The 26,643-nt window shown below is 37.2% G+C and overlaps 1 protein-coding gene across 9 annotated transcripts in view; it reads left to right on the forward strand.

Annotated features, from left to right (window-relative positions):
* Positions 1 to 26,643, forward strand: part of LOC139966961 (phosphatidylinositol 4-phosphate 5-kinase type-1 alpha-like) — a 52,653-nt gene that overhangs the window by 12,625 nt on the left and 13,385 nt on the right. For all 9 annotated transcript variants that reach the window (XM_071970472.1, XM_071970476.1, XM_071970473.1 and 6 more), the window contains exons 2-13: positions 8,302 to 8,345; positions 12,886 to 12,984; positions 14,949 to 15,079; positions 15,843 to 15,960; positions 17,098 to 17,250; positions 17,916 to 18,089; positions 19,040 to 19,165; positions 19,811 to 19,888; positions 20,127 to 20,265; positions 20,830 to 20,941; positions 22,009 to 22,092; positions 22,677 to 22,810. In XM_071970472.1, the coding sequence (XP_071826573.1) occupies positions 8,302 to 8,345; positions 12,886 to 12,984; positions 14,949 to 15,079; positions 15,843 to 15,960; positions 17,098 to 17,250; positions 17,916 to 18,089; positions 19,040 to 19,165; positions 19,811 to 19,888; positions 20,127 to 20,265; positions 20,830 to 20,941; positions 22,009 to 22,092; positions 22,677 to 22,810 (1,392 nt within the window). The remainder of the gene's footprint in view (positions 1 to 8,301; positions 8,346 to 12,885; positions 12,985 to 14,948; positions 15,080 to 15,842; positions 15,961 to 17,097; positions 17,251 to 17,915; positions 18,090 to 19,039; positions 19,166 to 19,810; positions 19,889 to 20,126; positions 20,266 to 20,829; positions 20,942 to 22,008; positions 22,093 to 22,676; positions 22,811 to 26,643) is intronic.

A 26,643-nucleotide genomic window follows, 5' to 3' on the forward strand; every position in this document is an offset into this window, starting at 1 on the left:
ACATTAATGAATGGCTTTTGCTATGGAATGAACTACTGTACATTAATGAATGGCTTTTGCTATGGAATCATGATATTAGTATCAAATATGCATTTTAATAATACAACCAGTGGAAAAAGCTGTTTTAAATTTCGATATAATACAGTTTTTTTCTAGTTTTGTCCTCCAAATGTTTCATCATGTACAATGACTGTACAGTATCTATGAGTTGCTGTGTTAAGGGTCAGCAAAGTCCTGCACATTTCCAATAAACATGTTAAAGGTATTTTATTCTTAGCACATGCTACTGTATTGTATGCTGTAAGTCTAAGCAAGAGTGTCCCTATAGTTGTATTGTTGGAGGTTAAAGAAGTAATTGGAAAGATGATGATTGACATATGCTGTGTAAAATAACAATGCAAATTCTGTGATGGAATGGCAAACATTGAACAACATTTCACAACAATGGTGACTTTGTGAGTCATTGTTTAACTAATATAGGTCATCCGAATCAGGTCCACCTTAAAGTGTTCTATGTTTCTAGAAAACATGAACATGTGAGTCATCAAGTGATTCAAGTCCATTGACTCTAGCATAAAACAAGGATGTACAGTAATATTAACCAGTCATTTCTAACCCATTGTTAAATTATAATCTACTTTAAACAATTGAATTTGAGAAGAGAAGGAAACAGCCCTGTATAGAACTTACACTTTAATAGATTTTGGTAATCTGAACAGAAAGTCAGCTGTGACCTGGAATCCTGGATGTAGTGGTTAAAATGGAGGCCAGCGGTTGTAAATTCAAAAAACCGTTAGTGCACTGAATATTATGTGTTGGATATATACATTGAGCTATTGTATTACAGGGAGGTATTGTCATACAGACTAAAGTGGAGTTTTCTGGGCAACTTACCCATTCAAAATGAAATGAAAAAGACTTACTGTATATATAAAATTTAGATCTCCAAAATGAAACCAAAATTTGAGTACTGTGGTTTGTTGTTGTCAGTATGTTGGGAAGTGAATTAAAACCCTGGATATTTCTTAAAGGTCTGTGGACACATCACTTATACTGTAGATCTACATGCAGTTTAAAGTGTAGTTAAATATCACAATGGTTCTCTCCATTTCCATCGCACTACAAACCCCCCTCCACCCCCCCCATTTGCTATAATGTAAAGTAATCCCAAATTGTATACATGATAGCAATCTGTAGATCCTTCTCTCTCTACTAGTCTCTCTCAGGACTGCCTCATATCGCTTACAGAGTAGATAACTTAAATCAATCAGAGATCACTCAGGAATCAGACAGATGAAAAGCATTGTTTACTCAGTTGTTAATTACGTTAAAAAGTTCTTCCTGTTTACCTTGTGTAGTACTGGTATTCTATTACAGTATATAATGCTACGTTTTGAGATTTTGCTAGACTGTACATTTTGTTTGTATGTACATATACATGTACAGCTTGGCTATTTTTGGGACAGGCAAATGCTGGTTTGAGACTTTTGGTCCCTGCCTGTTCAATGATTGATATCACTCCTAGTTTCTATGAAATTCTAAAATTCTTCAAAAGTTTTCAACAATGTAATGTTCGCCACTGAACAGGTCTTTGGAGATTGTGTGCAATATTCAGACACGTGTATGTAGTGTATTTTCGTCAAAACATGAACGTTTCTAAAGATGGATCCTTGGTGTGCTGTGCGTTAGAGGTACTTAGAAACTGCATTTAGGACTTGCCTCGTATATTAGAAAACTACATTTTATGTATGTACCTACATACTCAAATTAACCTACTGTAGATGTATACAATTTGAGTAAATTTGCATTTGTGTACATTGAAGCAATAACATAAAACTTTGATCTCATTGCTTGCTTGTGCATGGGCTTAACTCCTGTATATGTATAGGATTTAATAATCGTAGTTATTATGCATATTAAAAGCATTATATACTGGTGCTGTGACCGAGTGGATGAAGGCGGGTGGCAATTGAAGCTATGAGGCTTAACAATCGGGAGGTTCCGTGTTCGATACCAGGCTGGGTCATAGTAAGGTGGGTTTTTCATCCAAAAGCAATTCTACAGTTTTCCCATCTGAAATGACTTTCTAAATTGAAAAGATTCCAAATTTGAGTTAAAATATTGAATTGGAAACCACCCGATGTGTTAGTTATAATCCATAAGCCCTTGCAGATTTCTCCAACATTTGTGGTTCTGAAGAGTCGTAAAAATAATTGCTGATTATTATTCTTATTGTTGTTGTTGTTTTTGTTATTATTATTGTTATTATTATTCTGTCACTGAGGGGGCTGCAGTATCCTGCAGCCTGGCTGCGTATGATGTAATCTTGTGTGTTGTATGAAGACAGTAGAGGCACACAATAGGCACTGCTGGTTTGTGGAGATCATCTCTATTGTTTGATATTGATTTAACCTTGTTGCAGGGGATTTTACAGCTGTTTTCTTGTGACATGATGATAGTGACGGTACGTACTGTAGCTAGACAATTTTACTCAAGACCTGCACAGCATGTTTGGAATGAAAATTAATTAAACCACTCTGCATGCTTGGGATGAATTCTCATGGTAAAATTTATTGTTCTTGAGCAGCACTCTAGTATTGAACCTTGTATACCATTTTGGAAAGATCTTATACTGTCTAATTTACAAGACTTTGAAAGCAAGTTTGTGTACAGGTACCATCAGAAATGAAAGCAATCCATGCTTTCTTGGAATTTGTATGATGCGAATTTTATGACAAACTTAAAGCTGCTTTATGTAGCAGTCTCAAATTCTCTGTCTTTTAGCATGCCGTTGTCATCTATTGAAATTGTTCTCCTTGATCAAATTTTCCTGCTTACTATAGGAGGACAGAAGTGGATAGTATCAATCTCTCCTCTAAATTAGTACAACACATCATTCACAACCTAGATATTGTACAGTATACAGACACGTACAGTAGAACAGTTGACATTGCCACAGGCCTCGTAATCCTGGCTATTTTGACTCGGCAAATGCCGGTAGAATTAGCCATTTTCCAGCACTGTAGGATAAAAATGCCCAGGCATGTTTCTACCAGTAGAGATTAAGGACATAAACACATTTTACAGTAATTCAGTTAGCAATCGTAATACAAGGAATCATCGTGATTTACATACCGTACGTATAGTAACATTCATACAGTATAAATCCCTATATCATGATCGTTATCAGCAAATATTATCGTGCTGTTATCAAAAGCCTAGAGCTACAGTACTCTAACTGATCAACGTGTGTTGTTTTTTAGGTAAAAAGTCAGTGGGAACTTGATTGTAGCCAATGGCTAAAATTGTCAAATGCTGTATAATGCCTGCTACCAGTAGTGATACAGTACAGTATATGCCACCTGCAAGTGATATCAAGACACTGTACTGTTAGTGCTGTACTTTGTGGTACTGTATAAGGAGCACATTTATTCTTTTTAAAATAATTGGAGCACATCATGATACTTAGCCAACACCAGTCTCGGCATTTATTTCTGAAGCAAAGAGACAAAGATAAAATCTTGGTGAATGTTGCTGTGACACAGCAGTAAGTTTTCAATGGCCGTGTTCCTGTAAAAATTGTCGGTGTGACATGTACTGTCAAACGAGACTGATGCACATGAACATCAACAATTCCATGGGTTAACCCTGTTAGTAGTAAGCTACTGTAATATGTGTATCATGGTTGGATTGATTGCTTGGTCAACCAACACTTCGCCTTAAATGTAGTGTGAAGTATTTTTGATGGTGACTCTCTGAGTTTGAACATTTCACTGGTCAGTGAAGTCTGTGTGGATTTTAACTATATGATCATGGAAATTTATGAACCATCGGTCTACATAATTCTATAAATGCCAGAAGAAGTTTTCTGTTTACCTCAGTCAACAACCTACTATCAACTTACTGTCAAAGTGATATAAATTTACAACCCAATCCAAAATGCATCATTAAAACTTGTTTTGTTCAATATCTTTTCAGCTATATATTAATTTTGATAATGACTTGCAAATATCCATTTAAATTTCTAATGAGTTTTAAAGGAAGTCATTGCTCCAACACTTTCACAGTAAGTATGATTTTCTTTGCTACCTGTAGTTCACTTATAGGTCTGTCTCCTCAAAACCTCTGCACCCTACTGTAGCTCTACCCTGTCTAGAGTGACCAAGTGGTAACCTTTGACCCTTAACCTCCCATTGCTTCAATACTTTTGCTCATTGCTACCATACTTTTAGAGTTACTCTGAACTGTGTACAAGCTACGTGGTACCGGGTATGGCTTTCTCAGAGAGCATATATTACCCGGGCACTGGTTCTTTGTTCAATCAGAATTTTTCATACTGTTTGTGAAGCATCACAGCACGAAATACAATGAGTTTTATATATAATATTTTTGTATGATAAGTTTGTATGATAAAACAGTGACTGTTATTCTAACTTGAAGTGAAAATTGGAATCACATAGTTATTACTTGGTGCATTGGGAAACAAGTTTAATAGCCTCATCTACTGCGGTACATTCTGGAATGTACCGCAGTAAAAGTATATACAAAGATTTTTCAGACTGACAATAGTGCATTTGTATATAGTGCATTGTGGAGTACAAAGGCTGACAGTTTTATATTACCCGTGTATGTGAAACGAGATGCCTCTTCAAAAATGCCTCTTCAAGTGGTTCTCAACAACCTCCCACTTCCAACTTTGAGCAGCATTACTGTAGTTTCTATTCAGCAACAGTAGTAACGATTGTTCATTAGAGTGTACAGTGTTACAAGAATCGAGTATATACTTGGAATTTCAGTGTGTGGTAATGTGGAGCAGATGACTCACCATGGGGAGGGGGAGGTGGAGGGGAGGGGGAGGGGGAGGGGGTGGAACACAGGCAGATGTGACGGGGGATGCTTAGATTAACTGTCAAAATAAAGAAAAATCAGTCAAAACCTGAGTAAATTTAAAAGAGATATTGTCAATTGATAGCTTTGACAGCATGTTTGTGATTAAAGACTCCTACAACAGAAACAGTTTAGAGAAGCACATACAGTATAGTGGACACCCTAGTGGCACATACTGTACAGTGCTCAGGCTTATTCATACTGTATCAAATAAAATTTTACTGCAATATACTTACTGTATATTGCAAGGCCACGTGATGACAAAGGTGCAGTGTCACAGGTGCGGTGCCAGGTGCAGTGTTAATGGGAGTCCAAGTCTTGCTTCTCCAGTTTTTGGGGTGTCCAAGGAGAATGGGTGGTGGTATGGTGCACTATTTTGGGGGGGGGGAGGGCTGTTATTTACTTACATCCTTTTACTCCAAACTCCATACATATAGAGTATTGTACATGTGTGTAGTCTTGCTAGAAGGTTCAACTGGTAGAATAAGGAAGACATCAGACCAGAAGTGGTTGATCTGTAGTGAAATGGTGAGGGCAGAAGTTGTGAGGGGACAGGTAAGTCGTGTGGTTCTGTCAGAATTTATACCAGATTTGGTTTTAGTCTCTCTCTTACTTTACCTCTGTGTTCAATTTGTTTGAGCGAGTTCTGAACATTTCGTAGATGCCAGAGTTGAAAGGTACAGAGGAGGCAAGTAAGCATTACCGAAATTGCAAACGCACTGACTGTACATTTTCCAAACTCGGCTAGGCATTCGGCTTGAGGACCAAATTGTTAAAATGGATTTTCTATTACAGTAAATCAAAAACCTTGAAAGAGCCTGCAAAATCTGATATATTCGTGTTGACTTACGTCCAGTCCAGTCATGACAAAAGAGTATTGGTTTTTCTCTGCTGTTTTGTATTAATTTTAAAAATACAAACTAAACTGGGTTGAATTTAAAAAGGAAAAAAAAAAAACGAACAGAAAAACAGAGAACAGTGTAGAGACAGGTCAGGCACAATTGATCAATTGTTAGATAATGAGAACTAGATGATTGTGAAGTTAGGACGATACAGAGCGGTTTGTACGTAAAATACTGTACTCTCATCTCATACCGTACTGAAGTACCAAGTCTCTGTAGGGAATGTAAAATAGGTCAATGTATGGATGGTAAGGCTAATGCAGACTAAATCACCCATCACTTTTAAGATCTTAAGACTCCTGTCACTATGAGTAGTACTCAAGGGCTCTTAGAATTGCAATATATTAGTTGACAGTTTTAAAGGGCAATAAATAGTGTATTGGTGCTTTTAACGTACTGTATGTACAGTATAACTCGCACAATTACATTTGTAAACGGTAAGAGGATGAGTTATGTCAGTATCGTAACGTGTGGAAGTACTCACAGTTGGTTATTTGATGATTTACGGTGTGTAGAAAAATATCGCAATCGATGGAAAGTATGGACACTTGACTCAAAAAAAAAAAGAAGAATTGTAAGGATTAATTTTAATATCTTAAAAATGAAAATGAGTAACATATTTATTTAGTTCATATACTGTACAGTAAAGCTGTAATAGTGGCAGAACCATATTTTTGGGCCAGCTTTATTGTGCGACTTATATATATATAGTTTCCTCATTTACCTGTCTTCTCGCATCCTTTGCACTCTCGTTTAACTGTACGTACTGTACCTTTATTAGTACTGTAGTACAGTAGAGTAGTCTGTTAACCTGTTTAGAACTTTACACACTTCATGCCTTAACATTCATTCAAGGAAAATGCCAGTGGTACTTTGTTTTTGTAGCCATTAGACCTTTCATGCAGTGGCATTGTATAGCAAGTAGCTAAAATTGTGAAATACTCGGCCAGGCCTGACACTTAGCGAACAGTCACTCAATTCCACCGAGGAGACAAGTAAGGTCATTGCTCGTCAAAAAAACCCTGTAAGGTTTGGGATTCAACGAACAGTTTAAATTAAGGCACAGATGTAGAACTTTCTATCAGTCATTTATTCAGTGTTGGCACACATTCTTTAATAAGTACTGTACAAATGAGTGATGTTGCAGTAGGACTGTCTGATGTTTATGAGTTGTAGAAGAGTAATCTGAGGCAGAATTAAACCTGAACGACATCAGAAGATACAACTAATGTTGTAGTAATTACTGCAGTTTCTATGGTAGAATTGTACACATCAGGGAATTCAAGTGCAATAGCAGACAGTATAGTAAGTACAGCGGTAATCTGTTAAGTGTGTTGTGCTGTGCACAGTCTAGAAGTAGGACTTGGTTATTATGGAGAAGGTTAATCTCTTGCCCCCCCCCAACCCCACCCATCTACCATGCTGTACCTGTCAGTGCTTAAATTACTAGTGTCCTACTGTATCTACAGTAAGATATCTGGACCTGGTCAGAAATATAATGCTGGGAAATGTTGTGGGTATTGTTGTGGTACAGAACAGTACTGCAAATGCCTTCACAGTAATAAACTCTGGTTTTCCTGATATTTCTCTGATACACATGCAGTGCTTACTGTACTAAATGATACTATACTACAAGACTTAAAAGCTATACTTTATGGGATTCAGGAACTACAAGATTTGACTAGAAGTAACTAAACTACACTATTTATTATCCTGTAGTATGTACAGGTAAAGATACTGATAAAATAGCAGAGTTCATCAGAGCTGGATTGACCTTTAGAAGTAACAGCAAATACCAAAACAACCACACAAACCGTTATGCAAATATACCGGTGTGGTACGAGCCCCGTAAACCCCAATAAGCCACATTTTCTATTTCTCTTCAAGCAAAAGTATTTACCCTTAAGTGATCATACATAATGCTCTGTGCGAAATTCACGGAATTATGCAAACATTTTAATTTGTGACTTTCCTACCTACAGTTAGGCCACCTGGGACAAATTTGTAGACACATTAAGACAAATTGCAATATCAATTACTTTCCTTCGTCTCTCATTACTGTACAGCGTCTCCTCACAACATTAGTGCTTATAGCTCATGAGTGTCTACAGTGGGTTGAACTAAGGGCAAATTTTTAACGTCTGATCGTCCGTTGGAGATTTCCAAATTTTTTCAAATTTCTGTTCGAAGAGACCAAAATCAGCTTTGGAGGCCATCTGGTAAATGACTACAACAAGTTCAGTTTAACCAACCTCACCTTTCAAAGAGGAACTTGCATAGGAAAATGATACAAGGTTTTTATGAATGTGCCAGTCGGTGGGAAATTCCCTAAAAAATTAATGTGTTTTTAGCCCCTCTATAGTATTATTAAAGACATGGTATATGATCATTTATTTTATGTTGCTGTTAATATTGATATGGTCTATTGCTAAATGATAACCAAGCATTCTGTATTTGGTCTTAAAAGTGATTTTCTTACTATATTTTTTGTTTTCTTTGTTTTCTATTACAGGTATCAAGTCAAATAGGGAGAAGCCCACACTGCCTAACATGGAGGTTTGTACTAATTTCTTCCACCTGACTGTTGATTTGATGACCAATCCCCACTTTCCTTGTGATACACCAAAGAGGGGGTGTTTTTGTGTCTGTGACACACCTTGCACTCAGAGGAAGTTTTTTTAGATTTCATTGAGGAACACAATTGTTTTTATGTGTTCAGGTCAACATGTGAGCACTTTGTAACCACAAGTTTCTGTAGAAAATTAATTCTGAACATACAGTTTATATCACACAACCAAGAAATACTTTAGGTCATCGCCAACCATCTTTTGACGATGAAGTTGTTTTTTCTTCATTAATATATGTTTACTTCGTTCCTCGCTTGCCTGTCTCCCCACAACCTTTGCACCTCTTTCTACCAAATCTAGAATGAATAATATTTGATGTTTACTCTGAAAAGTCACAGCATTTTCCCCCAATAATTTAGATTCAAACATTATTGGACGATAGCATTTACTTACTGTAGATGGATAAAATCGATGGAGGCAAAATATGCAAACCCTTTCAGTCAGCTGGTCCAAGAGAAGAAACCCAAATGAGAACATAAATATCATTCCTAAAATTGTTGCCAGAGATTTTAATTTGGGTATTAAATATTAAAAGGAGTAAAAGGGTGGTCTGTTCGAGCCTGTTGCATGTGCAATATATAATCACTCTAATTTCTCTTAATTTAAAGACATTCAACATTGCACAATGGACCATAGTACAACAGGATAGCTCATGATGAAGCAAGACAATTTTACCTACAGTAGTGCTCAAATATTCTGTAATGTTTGATGCCCTAAACAGATGGTTTCTGCTATTCATTTTTGTGTTTCTTTGGTGCCAAATCTCTACATTTAACTACATAATTTGCTTTACCGGTCCTGGTTCCAGTTTCGTTCATACCGTACATGCATAAGATTCGTACTCTGATTGATAATCAAAATTTTGTGAAGAGCCTTCAAATCGGCGCCAGTGGCACTACAAAATGTCTCGTATCAGCCATAGAGGCCTCGATTCTCGATGCGGCCATCCTCTTGTGAAACACGCTGCGGCCCTCCACTGTACTCTGTATATAAAAGTTTGTACTACGAGCTTCTCTCGCATTTGATGCCACAGATCTGTTACAGCTCCACACAGAAAAACTAAGCAAAAAAAAGAGACAACAGTCCCTGCAAAATTTGTGCAAGTGCTCAGAAGAACAAACTGATCCTCGTAATTGGATCTCTGCTTTAGAAACAGGGCATGAACTTTAATCCTTTTAAATGCGAAAAACAGGGATTTGGGATTGTGGTAATCTTTTTCTGAACTAATATTTCCTTAGGCTATATAGTTTTGTATGCTGCATGCTGTAAGAGGCGTGCACATTACAGCACGCCTTCTGTCGAGCAGTCCATTTGAATCATTTCAAGTCAGTTTCTGCAGTGTACTGCATTGCTTACATAATACTGTACCTGTCCCCTCACAACTATTGCACTCCCTGTTTCCAAACAGTTACATGCACACCTACCTTTGTCTACTCTAACTATACACCAAATTAACATAGCAAGTATTTTATGAATAGGGGGACATGGGGATGAAAACTGGATCAGAATTTTCTGGATCAGAAATATTCACAATGAGGGGAATGGGGAAATAAAACCTGAGATAGTTGATAGAGCATTTCGTAGGGCTTTCATGGAGTCCTCATAGGCCAAAATATCCCCCCCCTCGTCATCCCATATGAAAAAAAATTCTTCCATAAATTAAATCTCTCTCTGGATTCGCGATCACTGTGAAAGAAGAATTTGTCAGAAAAATGCATTGATAAACTTCCCACAAAAACTATCAGAGTGTGAATTATTATTATTAATATTCCTTTGGAAAAAGAAAATCCATCACCCTGTCTTCCTTCCTCTAGTAATGTTGTCTGTATTATACTGTCTATATGTATGTATATAAACCTACACACTTTGTACAGTAGATTCCAATATGTGCCAGAGTGTAACAATATACACACGTCACTGTTTATGAATGGGGCTCGGCTTACAAACACTTACAAAAGAGGTGCCATCAGCAGGATATCTATGTAGCTCTTTAACTTTACAGTGTTTACACGTAACACCCAGAATTTTGCAAAGTTTGGCATTTAACAAGGAAGTGATAGTCTACGGGTGGAGCCCACAGATTGAATTGTGTAGTAAATTATCTATTGAAAGGGATCACCAAATTATGAATATAGTTTGGAAAAATGTATATGTTAATGTAATTACAGGTCTAATCTCTGACCAAATTATATGATGCAATAGGGTCAAAAATTGTATGATTCATAAAAATATTGCAGCACATATTACATATAAGTGCAGAAATTTAAGCTATTTATGTGCTGATACCATACACCACCTTGGCACATGACATACTGTAACATGATACCAAATGACACATGTTTGTAAGCTATATACCAGAATTGTTCTAACAGGAAGAAAGATGTCATTTGGGAAGGGACTGGTCAACATTTAAAAATCATCTAAAATGCAAATTCCAATTCCTGTTGTATACATAGATTCTATGCTATGGGATTGTACTCATGTTCCAAATGTCTCTACATTATTCCTTATGCCTGTTGTCAGTAGTCTCAAAATGAGTTGAAAGATTTTTGCAAATATAATTCCACTCTGTGATTTGGTTTATCCCCGCCAACTACAGTCGTGGGAAAGCGTGGGCTGAGAACTGCATATTCATGAGGACATTTGTAAACTGTGTATGTCTGTATGTTCATATGTACTATGTATGTAGACCTACTGTAGCCATATTGATGACATGACAGAACAGTGAGTAGAGTGACAGTCTTAGAAATATACTCCGACCAATGAAAGCAATTATGTTTGGCACGGTTTGCATTCAGCGTGCTTAAGTCACAAAGCCTACAATTACTACTGATTTCTTCAGTTCTCATTAGGAGAAATCATGAGCTGCCATTTAGCCACATTAGAACTTCCAATTGACTTGTTTACAAACCGCATAATATTTCATTTTAAACTGAACTTTAAACTGAAATTGAGACAAATCTTGGTAATCTAATAAAAAATCATATTGCCTTCCAAACTCAGCAAAAATCATTAGTGAAATAATTTCAAGGTGAAGATAACGATCTTACTTTATATACTGAGAGCTACATGTATATATACCATACAGTTCAGTAGTATTTAAACCAAATGAAGAAATACCCAGTGTCGACTGTTGCCAGTGTGTTGATCTCTTGACCAGGTTGCATCAGTATTGAGTAGAGTATTGTTGAGGATTTGGTATTTCGAGACTTCATTTCATTTTTTCAATAGTTTTAAAACAGCTTTTTTCTACATACTGTAGTTGCTCAGCAGTGATGATGAGGTGGGGGTGGGGGGGTGGGGAAGTGCGTTCCTCTCCCTCAGTAGTTGAGAAAGTGGTCAGATGCTGAGGTACGCTCTTGTCTGTTGGATGATGAGGTGGTCCAGTGGGTGCAACATGTAGGGTACACGCCAGCCTCTCGTGACACTCGTTGTAAAAGTCGAAAGCTTGATATTGGCGGATCTATGTTCATCTGCGTTCATCACATGTCACATCTTTGTCTTTTCTTATTCAGACATTAACCAGCTGCAAAAATGTTGAAGTGTTCAAGTTTTTATCCGAAAGATGGTTGCAATTAAAAACGAAAATAAAATAAACTATGAATCAGCTGTGAGAGAAGGCGGATTATGAGTTACTTTTTTATTTTTCTTGAAAATTGAATTTTTAATAAAGAATCTATATAACATCACTTTTGCATTGTGCAGTCACATATGTATGATTGAATTATAAATGCCAATGGTCTCTTCCTGTCACGTGACCTGCCAACATTTACTTATCATGCCCACGACGACGGAATATATGCTCTGCCAAGATCACTGAATGACATTGAAAGCTAAGATATGTAAAATGAATTTTCGTCATAATACTTTTTGTGCGTGTTCATGTGTACAGTACTGTAATGCGTGTTCGAGTGTGTGTTTAAATCATTCGAGAGTGTATTAGCTATTGGGTATCATGATATATGATAAACAATTTCAGTAATTGATATAAACCAGCGTGATTGATTCCACATGAATAGGCAGTATGGTGTTTGTCTTCGATAAAGGGAAACCAAAAATATCACGTTATACCTTGTTTACTTGGGGATAGGGGAGGGTACTAGTTGGGTCCCCTGGCTTAGGGGGCCAATGGAAGGAGATAATCTCTGGTCAGGAGGTTTATCACACATATGGGAGAAAGTCAAGATATTCATTTTGGAGATCACAAAGAGAAATTATTATGTTTTGCCTTACCAACTGTGTAAGGCTACATGTACCGTAGGTTGTCTAGAATTTCTAATTCATCATCTCAGTAAGTATGTACAGTAAACCACCCAATGTAACAGGAGGTACTCGATAGTTCCATATAGAAACATTCTGTGCAGTGTAGTTTGCACCTTGTAGTGTTCTTTGAGCCATTTCAAGAAATTGCTCAATTTTCACAATAAACTTTGTTAATGTTTTATTCTGCTTCTTTTCTGACTTTACAGATGACAGATGGCGCAGAGGCCAGTAGATATCCTGGCAGTAAATATAAGAAGATTGGTCATCGAGGGGTCGATAACCTCGGCAATACAGTTTATAAAAAGGTACAGTACTGCTCAGCAGCTAGTGTTGTATGGTAAAGTATCTGCAGTTTCCATATTTTGTACATGTTTGTGTACTGTAGTGTCAACCTTGTACGCCTGTACTCATACTTGATTCTAGTTTGAATGAGTACATCATGCTTGGGTACTGGTTTTGTACCCGTTCCCATACCCTCTCTTGTATCCGGCTCTTTTCCTGACGAGTATTTTGAAGGTACCCTCTGGTGGGCTCTCGTACTGTATATTTAAACCTAGGTCACCCTCACAACAGTAGAGCATGATTAAGCCTGTGAAAATATCCCTAGTTGGAATTTGTGGTATGGAACTTGTGATATTTACAGTATGGGCTGTACCCATGTAATACCATCGACTACATTAACCGATGGTGGTACGGCCATCATAAGTGGAAATGGAAAACCCTCATTCCATCATTGCTGATTGTAACTAAAGTGAAGTGGACCGTTTACAGAGTCCCTTTCTTGATTAACTCAGAACAAGCTTAATATACTCATATTTTAAAATTCGCCTCAATTTTGATTCCTAATTTATTTCTGACAGCATTAACGAAGAGATGAATGCATCATTATTTGCATTCTTTTCCTCAAAGATTATGTCGATGAGAGAATTAATTTTAACTGGTTTGCCCAAATGCCTTCAGGTGCCTGTAGATCACCATTTAACAACAGGTTAGACAGACAGACACACATGTGACAGATTTAAAAAACACACACTGCACAGCTATTTAAATTTAGCTATAAAACATCTGTACTGTACCCTACATGAGATTCAACATGTATTAGTTACCGTGCGGTCACTACCTAAAAACAAGAATTTAAATGTCATTCTTTCCCAAAATAAATTTTGGAGTTACCAGTATAGTTAGCTTTTAGCTTTGGAGTGCCATTAAATGATTGTTAAGTTGTGTATATGCAAATTTTACTTGCGGCATGACTATCCGGAGTGTCCTGAGCTCCAAATGCCGTGTGTATTAATGTTTAAGAACGTGCAACTCAAAGATCAGTCATTTGGGCGACAGGGCTCGTATCATTTTGAAATTAAATTTTTCGGAGACGGTCGAAGCAAGAAGCAACCTGTGTTTTTGTAAAATTTATGTGTTTGTCTCATTCTGCAATGCCATAGTATCCCATATACTATACTACAGTAGGTTAGAAAGAAATATACAAATCTGTGACAAGTGAGAACTGGAACAGTATGAAATTCTGATTCTCTATTAATGTCAAGTTTTCACACTATGAAAGTACAGTGAGTGGTACTAGAAATGAATGAGATTAAAAATTAATTGAAAGCTTCATCAGTTGGTGTGATTTATTAATTTATTAACTGTGAAATTTAGAGGAATTAAAGGGGGATGTTTTTGAACTGCAGTGAAATTTGATACAGTTTTTATGTTTATGACCAGAAAAGAGGGAGAAAAGAAAGAAGTAAAGAAATAGGAGTAAAGAAATAAAAAATGTGATAATTACTGTAAAGTATATTCAATATGGAATGAATTTTATGTAAATCTTAGGAAGTTAAAGGTACAGTATGTTGTTAATGTTAAATTTGCGAATGTGAACTAAGGAATACATGTCGCTTTTCAACGTATGTGTCAATTTTCAGTTTGCAGATCTCAGTGTGTTTAATTTGGCTCCTCACTTACCTGTCTCCTCACAACATCTGCACACTACTGTAGCTCTACCATGTCTAGAGTGACCAAGTGGTAATCTTTTGACCCTTAACCGCAGAGTGATTCGGTGACCTTTGACTGACACTGATCTCCAATGGTTACCTCCTTCTTAGTCTATTATCCCCCCAAAGTGTCTAGTTGTGTACTCTGTAGAGCTGTCAAGTTCTTTAGGTACTTAATATTGTCCGCTGGGAATGTCAGGGAGTACAAACTTTTTATAAATCATCTTTTGAGTTTAAGTTTTTATTTAATTCAATGAATTTTGTTCATTTCTAATCAGACTGCCACCACCACATTGATGACTGCCATTCAGTTGGGAATCCAACATTCCGTGGGAGGTCTATCAGCCAAACCTGAGAGAGACGTCTTATTGCAGGACTTTGCAGTTGTCGAGAGTGTATTCTTTCCAAGGTAAGGGGACGTAGGGAGGGGGAATGGGGGAGGGAGAGGGGGAGGGAGGTTCTGAAGTCATCAGTGACTAGATGTTGAATGGAAGAATAGGGATTGTTTTCAAAGAACCTCAAAGGATTTACCATGAGTTGAGTAACGAGAAACTATGGTGCTCCTTTGGCTATGTTTGTGGATTGCTTTTTATTTTTATATTAATTTCATTTCATTAATTTAATTTCTGAACCGTTGGAGTCAAGCGATTGGAAATTTTTTCTCATGAAAATAGTCTGTCCAACAATTGACTTTTGTGGGTCTGATGTCATTGGAATTTCATCAACAGTAATCACGAAATTTCTGATGGGTTTCCCTTCCGAAATTTCCAAGTTTCAGTTTTTTCAATTTATATTGGCAGCAAGGTGGTAGTATGTCATTGATTTATTAGTTATTCTGAAACAGCACTCTCACGTCTTCTCGCTAGGAGATCTATAAAAAAGTATTTCAAAGTTTTAGTGAAATTGATGTCACTCTATTTTGTGCTTACGTTGCCAATTTCTGATAATTTTGTCAGATGTACCACATGTAATACTTGTTACCAAAATAATTGTTTCAGTAACAAAAACTTGACTATTTTAGATCATTGTAAGAATCCGCTTTCATTTAGCCAAGTCAATGAAAACATTCCAAGTTGAAAGTTGAAACAGAAAGGTTTTTTCTGAGATTCAAGTTAATTTGTCGTCATACTTTAACACTTTTTTACCCCATTTTTCCTTTCTGTCTTTCACAGGGAAGGGAGTAACATCACTCAAGCCCATCAATATCCGGACTTTCGTTTCAAAACCTATGCGCCTGTCGCTTTTCGCTACTTCAGAGATCTCTTTGGGATACAACCTGATGATTACTTGGTAAATCTGGGAACCATATCTTAGAAAATCATCAGAAAATATATTGTAGACCTCTCAGGAAGTTTGATAAATTTCTCATAATTTGTAAATCAAGTGTTGATTCAATGCACTACCAACAGTTTCAGAAGGGGGCAATGTACTTTTGGACGGACCTCTCGATGTGGATTTATACTCTGATAAAATGTTTTGTGCATTCTCAGGAGCCATGACCTCCCTGTTGTGGCCACATGCAGCAATTTCAACACCAGTGAACCTTGGCCAGATTCCTACCCACCCCCCCTGCCCTGCCCCCGTCTCGTAATCTCAAACACGTGTTACCTTTCCCGAAAGTGACCTTAACAAAAGATCACAAAACACACACCTAGTGGGTTAAGTATTTTGGAACATACCTAGGCCTATTTGCTGAAAGTTAAACCTTTTTCGATCTTAAGCATGAAAGGACAGCGTTCTACAAAAAAAACTGCTTTTGACTTTAGGAAGGTATCTTATTTGTAGAGCCCCTTTGCAAAATATGAATTGAAAGTATTTCTATTTCTGATTCTAAATTGAAGACAGCACAATCAGCCCTCCTGGGACTGATTTACTGAAATGAAAGCCTGGCAGATGATCGGCAGAGTTGCTGCAAGCTGTCTCCTTGTTTAGTCTAGACAGGATGTGAAAGCAATCCTCCCCCCGCCCGCCCCCCCTAAATAAAAAAAACAAGATAAAAAACCTTAAAATCTCATGAAGACGAAAAGTGAAATAAATTATAAAGGAAAAAATTATTTAAAAGATTTAAAAGTGACTCTAAATATTAATGAGGATGAGCACTTGGTCAATGAATACTGTTAAACCTTTGCAAGATATGAATATAGTAGTTCATTTCTTGCAAGTGTTACTTGCTATTTGATGGAGCCTAATACATGACCTATATGGCAAATTAGAGGCCTAGGCATGAGAGGGTATGAAATGTTCTTCATCCCATTTTCAAAATTGATAAGACGTAGCTTTCAAGCAGCAATAATTTTTTATCATTAAGTGAAGATTGCCATCAAATTTGGTTTATGCCATGACATCTGAAAACGATTTAAGACATAAAATTTATGATACGTAATGTTATTGTAAGAGGTTTGAGTATCTGTTCCGTCCTCTCTGTAGATATCTCTCGTGAAGGATCCTCTAAGAGAACTTTCCAACCCTGGTGCCAGTGGCAGCATCTTTTATCTGTCAAACGATGACGAATTTATCATCAAGACTGTGCAGCATAAAGAGGCAGACTTCCTCCAGAAGTTACTGCCAGGTTATTACATGGTAATGCTCTTGGAAGTGATTGAATTATATTTACTTAAATATCATATTATCCTTTTGTACTTTTCCACCAGTTTTACCCTTTCCCTCTCATTTTACCTTGTGGGTTTGTTGTTTTGTAGTGAGGTTCTTGAATTATTTAGTGAGGTAATTTGCCCAGTCGCTTGATTCGATGATGCTAACAACGTTTGCCTTGACTGTGTCGTGTCCCAATATTGGGCTGGGCCTCAACATCGATGTGACGAAAGAGTCAATGGCCTAATCCTATGTGCAAAAAGCTGAAAGAGTTTTATTTATAAGAATTTTCCAATGAGGTTATCACAGACTGCCAAACCCCCCCCCCCCCCTTCCCCATCCTCCCCACTGTGATCTAAACACACGTTTACAGGCTGTACAGTCAGTAACAATATGTAGAGTTTCCAAATAGCTGTAGAATGTCGTTGTCTTTCCTAGATGTCTTACTGTACGTCATCTGCTGTCCTCTTCCCAACCCCCCCCCCCCCCCCCCTCTGAAAAAATATTTCCCTTTAACATATTGACTAATACAGTGTCCAATCTAGCATAGGTTCTACCCCATTTTCAGTTGTGTTTATTTATTTAGTTTTTTTGTGCTCTGCCATGATGTAGTTTCCTGATGCACTTCATTGGGTCCCTCTTTTCCTTTTCAGAATTTAAACCAGAACCCGAGGACTTTGCTACCAAAGTTCTACGGTCTCTACACCTATCAGAGCGGAGGCAGGAACATCCGTATGATCGTCATGAATAACCTATTACCATCTCATCTTAAGATGCATCAAAAGTTTGATATGAAAGGCTCCACATTTAAAAGGAAATCGTCTAAGGTAAGGAAAAAACACTGAATTTAAACTGAGCAAGGAAATCATCGGGATTTTATGCTCCTTTTCCCTTTTCTAGGAGCAGCAAACCCATCCTTCATCATGATTTAAACAACGGAAGAAAAGGACAATAAAAACAACACTCCTCATCCCCACCCCCACCCCCCTACCAACCCAACAAAGTATATAAATATTAGATTTGTGGGATTGGAAAGCACATCTGTGTTGATGTACCTTCACAGTTCACACCCATGATTTAAGGGCGTCAGGGACCGTCACTTGCCCGTCCGACAGAGGAGAATGTACCTGATATGCTGAAATCTTTCTCAAATACTGAGGGAAGGGAGGACTGTTCCCCTTACACTATCACTATAAAGCAGCCATGGTGAATGAAGTTGATTCAATACCCCATATTCCCCCATTTTCCCCCATTTTCCCCCATTTTCTAATTTGTAAGCCAGAAATATCACATCCGCAAAACAACACTTTACAGGAGCAATTTTGAATAGGACAAAAAAATAATCAATAATCTGGTTACCGGTGAGCTTTTTGAGCGGGAGCCTATAAGCTTTTTGCGTAGACACTCTAACCACTACTCCGTGCCTTCACCTTAAAATGAAAAATTCAATCAGAACCTTGCTCAGTCTAAATTGTTCTCCAATTCCATTCTTCTAATTTCACTGGGTTTTGTGTGTAAACAAGTGAACAGCGTTTCACTTCATCTATTCGTATTGGAAATTTTTTTCGGTTTTGGAATTCACTTTTTTTCTGATTTTACGTTTCATAATAAAAGGAATATACTCCTTCCCAACCATACCCTTGACAAACATGAATATGGTCAACATACCGTTTAATTTTTAATCCTGTCCACACACCGTGTATATTATCTTTGAACATCTTCCAAATTTTCAAATGGTACTTACCCAATCTCTCTCCTGCTCTCTGCTCTTTACCAGTACGAACGCAAGAAATCGTCACCGACTCTGAAAGATTTGGACTTTTTGGAGGAGGTACCCGGAGGTTTGATTCTAGACGCACCCACGTACAACGCTCTCGCGAAGACACTTCAGAGGGATTGTAGGGTGAGTTTTTTGTAATATGTCTTTAGGAAGTTCCTATCTTCATCAGTGTTCAAGAAACAAGGAAAACTGATATTTCTCCTTGAGTGTGGTTTATATAAATCTACAAAGTATCATTAAGTTAGACAATCACTATTGTATATTTCTTTTGGTGGAGGGAAGGGTGGTGGGGGGGAGGGGTGAGGGATTAGAATACCTTAAAGGGTTAGTGTAGGAGACATTAAGTCATTACAGTAATCTGATGAAACTGAGCTTAGCTTGTTTGCAAATAAAATGCAACCAATTCCTTTCAAATGTACTTTTCTTTGGGGTATGAATGGGGGCAGGGGGGGGGGAGGGGATGGAGGGGTAAGATTTTTCATTCATAAGTTGGCTAGAAACCCTTGGCATCTGTTTCATTCTAGAACTGTTTTGATCTCATTTTGAGGGAAAATTCAATCAGTTTTCTGCAAAGTTATCATTTTATTTTCCTGCTGCTAGCCACGTCAATGAGAAACAACAGAATTTGAAAGTTCTTTTTTTTGGTTAACTTGGGTAACATTTAAATGGACATTATAGTACTCATCAAGCCCCATATGTATTAATTTTTGTTTTTTTCAAACTTCTCTCTCCCCCCTCCCTCCTCCCCTCCATTTGTTTTCTCTGCAGGTTTTAGAAAGTTTTAAAATTATGGACTACAGTTTATTGGTTGCTATTCATAACTTGGACCAAGCTGAAAGAGAAGCAGTAAGTCTTAAAACCCAAACTTTTTTTTTTCAAAATCTTCTTTTCATCTCTGCAAGGTCTGGACGTTTTCTTACAAAAAATAGAGCTCAATCAACCTTAAAACTTTGTGGATGATGTTTTAGTCACTACAGCTTATTTTTGTTATCCAAGAAATAATTGAAATGCTCTTCTGTACAGCCAAAGTAGATATATCTTTTATTTCTTTCTTTCTTCTTTCCTCTTCTTCTTCTTTGTGCAGAGGGGAGGTCGAACTACCCCGACTTTCAACGGAGATAATTCATCGCCTCCGCCGGACACGCCAAAGTCTCCGGAACCGCCAAGCAACCCCGAGACACCGAGAGACTTCAGCCCCATACCTGATGACCCTTTCTCCAAAGGTTTGCTAACTTATTTGTCTCCCGAGTGATGATGCACCCGTTAATTATTCAGTTGCTCACAAAGGTGGAAAAATTATCCCGTCTCGTAAGGGTGGGTCAGTTTACAGGGACAGAAATTATGCCATAAATATGTATTTTAGGGAGAGGAGTGGGTGGGGTGTGGTTTAATCATGTCAGCGAATCACATCATCTTACAGAAGCATCTCTTTCTTGTTGCTAAGCGACCGCATCACCTGTCGTCTTCTTAGTTAACGTCTTCCACAGGCCTGTACGATAATGTAATCTCAATGTGGATCATACAAAACCTGGGAAGGTATTCACATTGGTGGACAAACTGACGGTGGTCTGTAACCAACTAAGTTGCCCTTCTTCAAGGCAGAAGGAACAAAAATCCAGTAGAGATTCAATCCAAAAAATGAGTTAAAACTATGAGTTTTGGGGGATGAAACATCGTCTGCATCGTCAGACGGAAAAAACGAAATTGAATGAAGTATGTAAGAAAGTAAACATGGTGTGATTATTTTATACAAGACATTTAGATCAACTTTACCGATTCCTCTTTAGGTTTGCCTCATAAATTGGAAAGAACAAAGAGTCGCAAAGCCAAGCATACGACCACGAGAGAAGCCATTCAAGGCCAGTCTGAGACGTACATGCCGGAATCAGAAGGAGAATCGTAAGTGTGCTATTCTTCTGCCGGGGAGAGTCTTCATCCTTAAAGCAAACCCGGGTGTAGTTTCACAGTGAAAACAGCCGTATTTCACTTCCCACCGAGCAATGTGAAGTATGTCTGCCTTAGTGGGAAAGTGTCTACGGCGTAAGATGAGTGTTTTGAAAACCCTATTAATGCGACCAGTTTGTGGGACTCTTATAGTATCGGACTGGTGTATTTCTCCAAACCATAGAATCAAACTTACAAAACAATGAATAATATAAGTGTATTATTGATACAGGCAAAACAAGACACATGTATACTCTGGATAGACAGACATACAGACAGACAGACAGAGAACTTACTATTGATTGGATACCTCAAAGTAACAAATGGACATTTTGCATGTACCACATTTGTCTACTACAAAATGGAATGTTATATCAAGTTTTATTACATGCAAGCCAGAACACCTTCAAGTTTTGAGGCCCACCGATGTATGGGTACAAAAATTTCACTTTGGTCAGCAAGATTAATTTCCTACCCACACCCCCCCCCCCCACAACCTCAGCTACATGGTATTATGTGAGCTTGTGGTTCTAAAAGGGCATGTCATTTTCCCATCAGTGAATAATGGTTGAGATTTCACATCAGAATCCTGTGGGAGAGAGGATTAAACCATGAAATGCATATAAAAACACATTACGAGATTGAGCAAATACTGATCATCGTGAATTCCTGTCACTTTTCCACACAATTAAATCTTGTAACCACTCTGTATCTTTACTGTTGACTGTTTTGTACTAGTCTATTGAGTCAGTAAGATCTAGAGCTACATTTATTATAAGTACTGTACACAGTAACTATACATACAGTTTTAAAGCTGTGTAGAAACAAATATTTGAATGAAAGAATTGATATAGTAAATAAAAAATAAAAAAACAGCAGCCTGAAGAAAAGTAATCCTCATAGCCGGATCACAGGTGTTTAAGATGTAGGTTTGGATTGTTTTCTTTAGCTGTCAAAGTGTCAATGCTTTTATATGTTCTTTATATATTTTCATTTGTTCTGTTTTTGCCCGTTCCTTTCAGATCCGGAGGTATTCCTGCTAAGAATTCTAAAGGAGAGAGGTTGTTATTGTTTTTAGGTATTATAGATATTCTGCAATGTTACAAGTAAGTACGAGCCTTCAGTTCCAACCATTTTTATGTTGCATCTGTTTACCCCCCTCCCTGCTCCCACCCCACCCACCCAAGTAATTAAATTGTTGTCCGTAACACATCTCTCCATGGCTCACTAAACTAATTCACAAAATTCAAGTAATGAATCCATAACAATGATGCAATGTCAATGCTCATTACAGAATAAAAACCCACATGGAAAGGGTCAAGCCTTTTGAGGTGCTATTAATTCAAGATTCCTTCCCCTCCCCCCCCATGCTCACCCGGCTTTACGACAGCACACTTTATGCATAGGATTAGAACCAGTAAACTCCTGGTAATACTTGTCCTATTTTTGGCTGTCACAACTATTTCTTGTTTGAGGTATTCTTTCAAGTTAATTTAAACTATCACAAGTTTACAGTTTCCTGCAACAGAAATGTAAAAAAAAAAATTCTACTTTCATTTCCAAATTTAAGCTTTACTCTCACCTTTAGTATCACCTCTCAAAAGCCCTGAAGTTTAGCCATTCCAGTACCAGTCCCATAGCATCTTTTCCTAAATCTTTTTTTTCCCCCTGTGCTCTCTATTCCAACAAGGTTAAGAAAGAAATTGGAACACACGTACAAAGCATTCGTTCACGACGGTGATACAGTGTCTGTTTGTCGACCAGAGTTTTTCGCTAAACGGTTCCAGGACTTCATGTTACAAAGAGTTTTCAAGAAATTACCAGGTAAGCGACAGCTCTCGACGACATATGAAGTGTCTAAGGGTCGTGGATCCAATCGGCTTCACTTTTTGTCTTCTATAACCTTTGACTGGGCCAGAGAGATGGAAATCAGTTGCAGGTCAGGGCTAAACAATGAAAATATTTGAGAAATTCAAATAGTCTTTGTGAACAACTTTGGTTCACCACAATTCAAACGTTATATCCACAACATTCAGCAGATTTGGACAAATGCTCTAGGAGGGGTAGCATGTTTTACATTTTCAACAAAGTTCAAAATTCATAAAATACTATTGCACATATGAAAACTCAGCTAAAACAAACCACTTACAAAATTTCTTCCAAATCGAATGAAAAAATGACAAATTGGCAGTCATTCAAACATGTTAGCAAAAAGTGACTGATTTTTGTCAGAATCACACGGTCACTATAGCTTTTGAGTTTGAGAATAAGATGAAAAAGTTTGATAAAAGAAAAGGCAATTTAAGCATCTGATATTTTGTATTAAAAATCATGTTTAAACTTGAAGTAGGTTAATCTTGACCTCTATGGGCAACAAAATCTAATATTGGTTTGAGAGAAAATATGTTAGTATTTACTCAGCAGTGAACATTAGTTGAAAACCCATGAAGGCCATTGATTACCAATTTGAGATACACTATATCCACTGAACTAGTGCAATATTTATCTGGCATATGTCATTTACAACAGCTGTTGTTGATTTATTCAATGCCTTGCCATAACATTAAACTTTGGAAGATTGGTCTTTCTGTTGACATAAGCAGGCATCATAGCAGTTCCTTTTAAAGATTGTACAGTACCACGTTGCTCACTTTTTAATAAAAAAAAATTTTCTTTGCCAAGCAATGATGGGTGTGATCGTAATGTTGAGAAATTTCCCCTTCAGCTAGCATGAGCGAAGTTTCATTTCAATCCAAAAGGGGTTTCAATGGAGTGAAAAATATTAATGCTGAAGCAACCAGAACTTCCAAATTTTGTAATCTATAATAATCTGTTTTTGTTTTCTTTTATTTCTTTTGATAATTGGCTGGGATTTATAATCCCTTCCGTGTTTGTTACTCTTCAGAGGAAGTTGATGTTTTCTTTGGTAATGAATCATGATACATTTACATCTTTTTTAATCCTTAAAAAAACAAACTTCTTTTTCATCTGCAAACTTGGCTGAAATGTCTTTCAATTTCCCTGTTTAGCAAAAAATTATGCCAAAATAAGCTCTGGAGAATTTTTCTTAGCTGTTTGTGGAAGTTGTTCATGACAGTTATCTCTATCACATAGATCAATTTTGATGGTTGGGTTTGTGTCTCCTTTAACGTTTTGACAGTTTAGAATCCCTTTACACGACATAAAAGAAAATAAGAGAAACAAGAATTCAAAAGTAGTAGGGCTAACTACATGCAGGCTTAATGTCATATTCATTTTTTGTCTCAAAATCATAACATTAAAACATGGTTCAAAGGTTTCACTTGCCATCATCGCTAGACATGATTGCAAAAAACTTTTAAATTGCAGTACCTTTTCACGGTATTGTTAATATTGGTTTTTACTTCAATACTTCATATCAATTTTTTTGTATTATTTATGATCAAAAATTATGGTAACTTTACATCCTCCTGTTATGAGGGTGCATTGTTTTATTTTGATGTCCTTATCTTTGACAATCTTCGCTTTTTGTCATCATCTTTTTCTTCTTACAAACACGACAGAAATAATCAAAATATACCTCAAGTTTGTCTGTCAGTACTGTGATCACATGTGTATACTATTTCCAAATGTTTAACCAGACAATCGATTTTACATAAGAACCAGAGTGTTGCATCATCGAAAAAACAATCACGTTTGTTTGCAGTCTCGTTCAGACACTGCTTGAAACATTTTGGAAAATTTAGAAGGAAAAAAAATCTCATTTCCGTCCTTGGAGAGAGAGCATGTGTTTGTCTATCGCTACAGTATTAAATAGCAGCAGCATAAAGCTAGAGGTAATACCGGGAAATATGGGTGTGGAGCGACCTAACTTTGTTTTTCTCTGTGGTTTCAAAGATGGCGGTAAAACCATGCATGAATATTCAGATAACATTTTTTGTCTTTCCCTGCAAAGCATCCATTCTGCATGTTTCCAATTTTTTTATTTTTTTTGTTGCTTTTGTTTGTATTTATCCAAAAATTAAATTTATGACAAAACTTGCAGAGTAGCTCTTTATTTTTTGGAGGCATTTACTATACGTTGAGGGTTAGAAATTGAGGCACTGTGCACATGTGACTTATTAGTGCATGTTCGTTCCCCGGTTACTTGTGCCTTTTCTAAAATATTCACAACTCACAATGATTCGTCCCCGATAGAATAGCAGTGTGGTATCGTTACCGTTACGGCGCCACCGTGCACTGTTACCACAGACCAGCAATTTTGAGAAAGTCATCAAAGTTTTGTTGTCAGTAGCCATAAAAAAAATGATTTTGTTTCTAAATTTCTCACCATTTCACAAAGAAATTACGTTAACACTTTTTTATTTCCACATGAGGCCTGAATTAAACTTCCATATTTTTCATTGACATAATTCGTAGACACAAGTGGTAGCTATTTATATAATCTAGTGACTGAGCCCAGCTACCTGCTAACTGCACAAGTTTACATAGGCAAGCAGAAATCCTTCACTAACACAACGACACACTGTGTTTAAGTTATTTCCAGGTTTACATAGGCAAGCAGAAATCCTTCACTAACACAACGACACACTGTGTTAAAATTATTTCAGGTTCACCAAGGCAAGCAGAAATCCTTCACGAACACAACGTCACACTGTGTTAAAGTTATTTCCAAGTTTACAAAGGCAAGAAGAAATCCTCACTAACACAACACAATGTTAAATTTATTCCAGGTTCACATAGGCAAGCAGAAATCCTTCAGGAACACAACGTCACACTGTGTTAAAGTTATTTCCAGGTTTACATAGGCAAGCAGAAATCCTTCAGGAACACAACGTCACACTGTGTTAAAGTTATTTCCAGGTTTACATAGGCAAGCAGAAATCCTTCACTAACAGAACGACACACTGTGTTTAAGTTATTTCCAGGTTTACATAGGCAAGCAGAAATCCTTCACGAACACAACGTCACACTGTGTTAAAGTTATTTCTAGGTTTACATAGGCAAGCAGAAATCCTTCACTAACAGAACGACACACTGTGTTTAAGTTATTTCCAGGTTTACATAGGCAAGCAGAAATCCTTCACGAACACAACGTCACACTGTGTTAAATTATTTCTAGGTTTACATAGGCAAGCAGAAATCCTTCACTAACAGAACGACACACTGTGTTTAAGTTATTTCCAGGTTTACATAGGCAAGCAGAAATCCTTCACGAACACAACGTCACACTGTGTTAAAGTTATTTCTAGGTTTACATAGGCAAGCAGAAATCCTTCACTAACAGAACGACACACTGTGTTTAAGTTATTTCCAGGTTTACATAGGCAAGCAGAAATCCTTCACGAACACAACGTCACACTGTGTTAAAGTTATTTCTAGGTTTACATAGGCAAGCAGAAATCCTTCACTAACAGAACGACACACTGTGTTTAAGTTATTTCCAGGTTTACATAGGCAAGCAGAAATCCTTCACGAACACAACGTCACACTGTGTTAAAGTTATTTCTAGGTTTACATAGGCAAGCAGAAATCCTTCACTAACAGAACGACACACTGTGTTTAAGTTATTTCATAGGCCACAAGTAGTCGCCTTCTTTTATATTCTATTGTTTTATTTTCAACTATTTTTTGTTTAGCTCCAGTATGAAATTATTCCAGGCTATCAGTATCGAGGT

The sequence above is a fragment of the Apostichopus japonicus genome, chromosome 4 (genome assembly GCF_037975245.1).
Source record: "Apostichopus japonicus isolate 1M-3 chromosome 4, ASM3797524v1, whole genome shotgun sequence".
Classification (NCBI taxonomy): domain Eukaryota; kingdom Metazoa; phylum Echinodermata; class Holothuroidea; order Aspidochirotida; family Stichopodidae; genus Apostichopus; species Apostichopus japonicus.